This window comes from Penaeus vannamei, chromosome 16 (assembly GCF_042767895.1).
Source record: "Penaeus vannamei isolate JL-2024 chromosome 16, ASM4276789v1, whole genome shotgun sequence".
NCBI lineage: Eukaryota > Metazoa > Arthropoda > Malacostraca > Decapoda > Penaeidae > Penaeus > Penaeus vannamei.
In genome coordinates, this window is record NC_091564.1 from 16,706,110 (window position 1) to 16,710,809 (window position 4,700).

Below are 4,700 nucleotides of genomic sequence, written 5' to 3' on the forward strand. Positions count from 1 at the left end.
TCTCTCTCTCTCTCTCTCTCTCTCTCACTCTCTCTCTCTCTCTCTCTCTCTCTCTCTCTCTCTCTCTCTCTCTCTCTCTCTCTCTCTCCTTCTCTCTCTCTATCTCTCTCCCTCCCTCCTCTCTCCCTCTCCCTCTCCCTCTCTCCTCTCCTCTCCTCTCTCTCTCTCCCTCTCTCTCCTCTCTCTCTCTCTCTCTCTCTCCTCTCCCTCCCTCTCTCCTCTCTCTCTCTCCTTTCACTCTCTCTCTCTCCTTTCTCTCTCCCTCTCTCTCTCTCTCCCTCTCTCTCTCTCTCTCCCTCTCTCTCTCTCTCTCTCCCTCTCCCTCTCTCTCCTCTCCCTCTCCTCTCTCCCTCTCCCTCTCCCTCTCCCTCTCTCTCCTCTCCCTCTCCCTCTCTCCCTCTCCCTCTCTCTCCTCTCCTCTCCTCTCCCTCCCTCCCTCTCCCTCTCCCTCTCCCTGCCTCACCTGCCTCTCTCTCTCTCTCCCTCTCTCTCTCGCTCTCTTCCTCTCTCTCCCTCTCTCCCTCTCTCCCTCTCTCTCTCTCTCTCTCTCTCTCACACACACACACACACACACACACACACACACACACACACACACACACACACACACAATGTTCACAAAACGAAAAAAAAACTACATTTCGATTAAGATTTAAAAAAAAAACGATTCTCATCTCAACGCGACTTCCAGAATGGGTAATGAGCTTAGCCAGCCAGAATCCGCGCATCCGGGGGATCGTGGCAGGACTGGACCCTTCGCACCAGCAGGTAAGGGGGTGGATGGTCTGCGTCGTCGCCTCCTTCTGCTGCCTCCGCTTCTGCTTTTCGTTTTACGTCAGTGGTCGCTAGGAGAGAGAGAGAGAAAGAGAGAGAGAGAGAGAGAGAGAGAGAGAGAGACAGAGAGAGAGAGAGAGAGAGAGAGAGAGAGAGAGAAGGGTTATTGTTTTATTGGGATTTTTTTGTGTGTGTTTGGGGTCACTGTTGAGGTGGGAAGCGAATAGAAAATTACAATTATCGGGATTTTTTTTTTTTTTTTTTTTTTTTTTAGGGGGGGGGGCGATAAGGATAAAAGAAATATATGTACATATGTATGTATGTATATTTATTTTTTTCTTTCTTTTTTTTTGGGGGGGGATTCTTTATTTCGGGGCAAATGATAAGGAAACGATAGAAAAATATTGGTAAAGCCATTTGTTTTTTGGTAAACGATGAGGAGGAAAGAGAATTCGTGGAATTTACGTAAGACAGATGTCATTCTCACTCCCTATTAAAATGGGCGAGGAACTGGGTAGGCCTAGCATGCAAGGGGAAGGAGTGTGACCCGAGACACTGAGAACCTATTTATATACTTTATATATAATTCTTGAATCTTTATTTGATTCCTACTTCAACCTTAATGCGACAGATTATTACTTTCGCTTTTTTATCAGGCAAAGGGAATAAATGAATTGATAAAGACTGTGATAAATATTGAATCACTTACAATACCGCTAGATATTATGAAATGATAAGAGTAATAGATATTTGGGAATTTATATAAACAAGTGTGAATTTAATATATTCACAAACGAATAGATAAAAGGAACCAATAGGTATTGATAAAGGAATCAAACTGATTAATAGATAAACAAGCAAATAAGGTAAGTAAATAGATATATATAAACAAGCATATAACTTGAGTTGGTTTGTAAACAGATAATAGATAAACAACCAATAACTTAAGTGGATTAGTAAATAGACAATAGATAAATAAATAGTAAATAGACAGTAGATAAGCAAGCAAATAACTAAAGTGGGTTAATTTAGAGATAATAGATAAACAAGCAAATAACTTGAATGGGTTAATTAATAGATGATAGAAAAAACAAGCAAATAAATTCAGTAAGGAAATAAAAAATCGAGCTTATTTTCCCCACTGCGCCCCAGTTCGAGAGCCAACTGACGGCGCTGAAGAAGGAGGTCCCCATCCTGGTGGGCGTGAGACACATCTTGGACTTGGAACCTCGACCGAAGTACCTGGAGCTCGAGGAGGTAGCTGCAGGGGTCAGGGCCTTGCACCGACATGACATGACCTTTGACCTGCTCCTGAGGTGGGTGGAGAGGGGGTTTGGGTGGGTCTGGGATGACGTCGTCAGGGTGAGTGGGGGCGACGGTTAAGTAAATAAATAGATAGATAAATAAATGATAAAAAACGGAGGGACGGGATACGTGCCTAAATATAAAGGTGAATGAGATTTTGTGGACTTTTTTGTATTGTTATTGTGATATTATTTACATTATCTATGATTGTTATTGTTAGTTTTATATTATTATTACCTTCATCATCATCATTATTAGTAGTAGTGATTATGTTATTATCATCATTTCTGTTATTATTATTATTATTACTATTATTATTATTATCATTATTACTATTATTATTATTGTTATTATGATTATTATTATTATTATTATCACTATGACTATTATTATTATTATTATCACTATGACTATTGTTATTATTATTATCATTATCATCATCATTACTAATATAGTTATTATTGCATTTATTATTATATTATTATTATTATTTCCATTATTATTAGTAGTAATATTATTATTATCAATCTTACTATTATTATTATCATTACTACTGTTATTATTATCATATAAAACGAATCAACAACATTCACAGATTTCACAGCCTCCAACACACACACACACAAAAAAAAAAAAGAAATGTCACCCCCCCCCCACAGACCCCCGCTGCTGGAGGGGGCGACGGTGCTGGCCAGCCGAGTGCCCGAAGCGAGGCTGGTGGTGGATCACCTGGCCAAACCCTACATCAAGGACCGTCAGCTGGACCCGTGGCGCCAGGACATCGCCGCCCTCGCACGCTATCCCAATGTCTACTGCAAGCTGTTCGTGTTTGTTGTTGTTGTTGTTGTTATTTTTTGTTGTTATTATTTTTGTTGCTGTTATTGTTGTTGTTGCTGTTATTATTATTATTATTATTATTATTATTATTATTATTATTACTATTACTATTATCATTATTATCATATGAATGAATGTTGGTATTATTGTTGTTGGTATTTTTACTATTATTATTGTGATTTTTATTGCTATTAATGCAATCATTTCTCTATTATTTTTGTTATTATTATATTTATCATTATTATGAAAATTATCATTACCATTATTATACACATCATTATCATTAATACTATGATTATTTATCATCATCATTATTTTGTTATCATTGTTATGATTTGATTATTATTTTTTGGTTATTAATTTTGTTAGTCATTTTGCTATTATTATTTTGCTTTTACCATCATCAATGTTATCGTCATCAATATGATCATCATAGTTATTATTACTAACATAGCCATCATATTTATTATTATTATTATTATTACTATTATTATTATTTGTATTATTATTATTATTATTATTATTATTATTATTATTATTATTATGGAGGGTGTTGTTATCAATAGTTTGCTTTTCATTTTTTTTCTTTTTTTTCTCCATTCTCTCTCTCTTCCTTTCTTTCTCTTTCTTTCTCTCTCTTTCCCTCCATCCCACTCTCACTCACCATGATCTCTCTCCCTCAATCTTCCTTCCTCTCTTTTTTTATCCCTACCTCCTTCTCTTGCTCACCATCTCCCTCCTCTTCTCCCTTCTCATTTCCCTTCCACTCTCCATCTCCTTATCCTTATCTTTTTCCCTCTCTCCCTCCTCCCTCTCTTCCTTCATCCATCCCTCATTCTTTCTCACACTCACTCTGTCGCTGTCCCCCTCTAACCCATTCTCACCCCACCCCCTTTCCTCCAATTCTCTTCCTCTCCTTCTCCTTCTTCCTCTTCCTTACACTATCCCTCATTCTCAAACCCTCTCCCTCTCACTCCGTCTCCTTCCCCTTCTCCTTCTCTCTCAAGCCTCTCTCCTTCTCCCACTCCTCCTTCTCCCTTCTCTCTTCACCTCCCCCCTCTCTCTCTCTCCGTGTCCCTCTCTGCCTCTCTATCAAGTCCTCTCCTTCTCTTTCTCCCTCTCATTCTCACCCTCTCCCTCTTCCTCTCTCTCCCTCTCCCTCACCCATTCCCTATCCCCCATGAAATCTCTACTCTCCTTGTAATCACAGGCTGATAATCTCTCCCTCTCCCTTTCTCTATCCCTCCCTCTCTCCCTCTCTCCCTCCTCCTTCCTGTCTCCCTCCTCCTCCCTACTCTCCCTCCTCCTCCCTCTCTCCCTTCCCCTCCCTCTCTCCCACCTCTTCCCTTCCTCCTACCTCTCTACCTCTTCCTCTCCCCCTCTCTCTTCCTCCTATCTTCTCCCTTCCCCACCCCTCTCATTCTTCCTCCTCCCTCTCTCCCTTCCTCATCCTCCCCCTCCCTCTTCCCCTCCCTTCCCTCCCCCCCCTCCATAATATCCCTCCTAGAACCTGAGATAACCGATGCTCATCCTTGTAATCAGCTGATAACCGAGGGAACAAAGAGACCCGGATAAAGATGTAGATATATCTTATCTGATTACCGAATGGGCTTATAGTGTGTTTGTCCAGGTTTGTATTATATTGTTTTCGTGTTTGTTTTTATTATTTTCCCTGTATGCTTGTCTTTCCTCGCTCCCTTTCTTTCTTCTCTCTCTCTCTCTCTCTCTCTCTCTCTCTCTCTCTCTCTCTCTCTCTCTCTCTCTCTCTCTCTCTCTCTCTCTCT

General features: G+C 40.2%; 1 protein-coding gene across 1 annotated transcript in view; it reads left to right on the top strand.

Annotated features, from left to right (window-relative positions):
- The window catches only part of LOC113815553 (L-fucono-1,5-lactonase), a gene marked incomplete at its 3' end in the record, with an annotated part of 12,449 nt that extends 9,549 nt beyond the window's left edge, over positions 1-2,900 (top strand). Inside the window, 3 exon segments of the mRNA XM_070131273.1 lie at positions 692-768; positions 1,927-2,090; positions 2,739-2,900. Coding sequence (XP_069987374.1) covers positions 692-768; positions 1,927-2,090; positions 2,739-2,900 — 403 coding nt within the window.
- Positions 2,901-4,700: the final 1,800 nt, after the last annotated feature.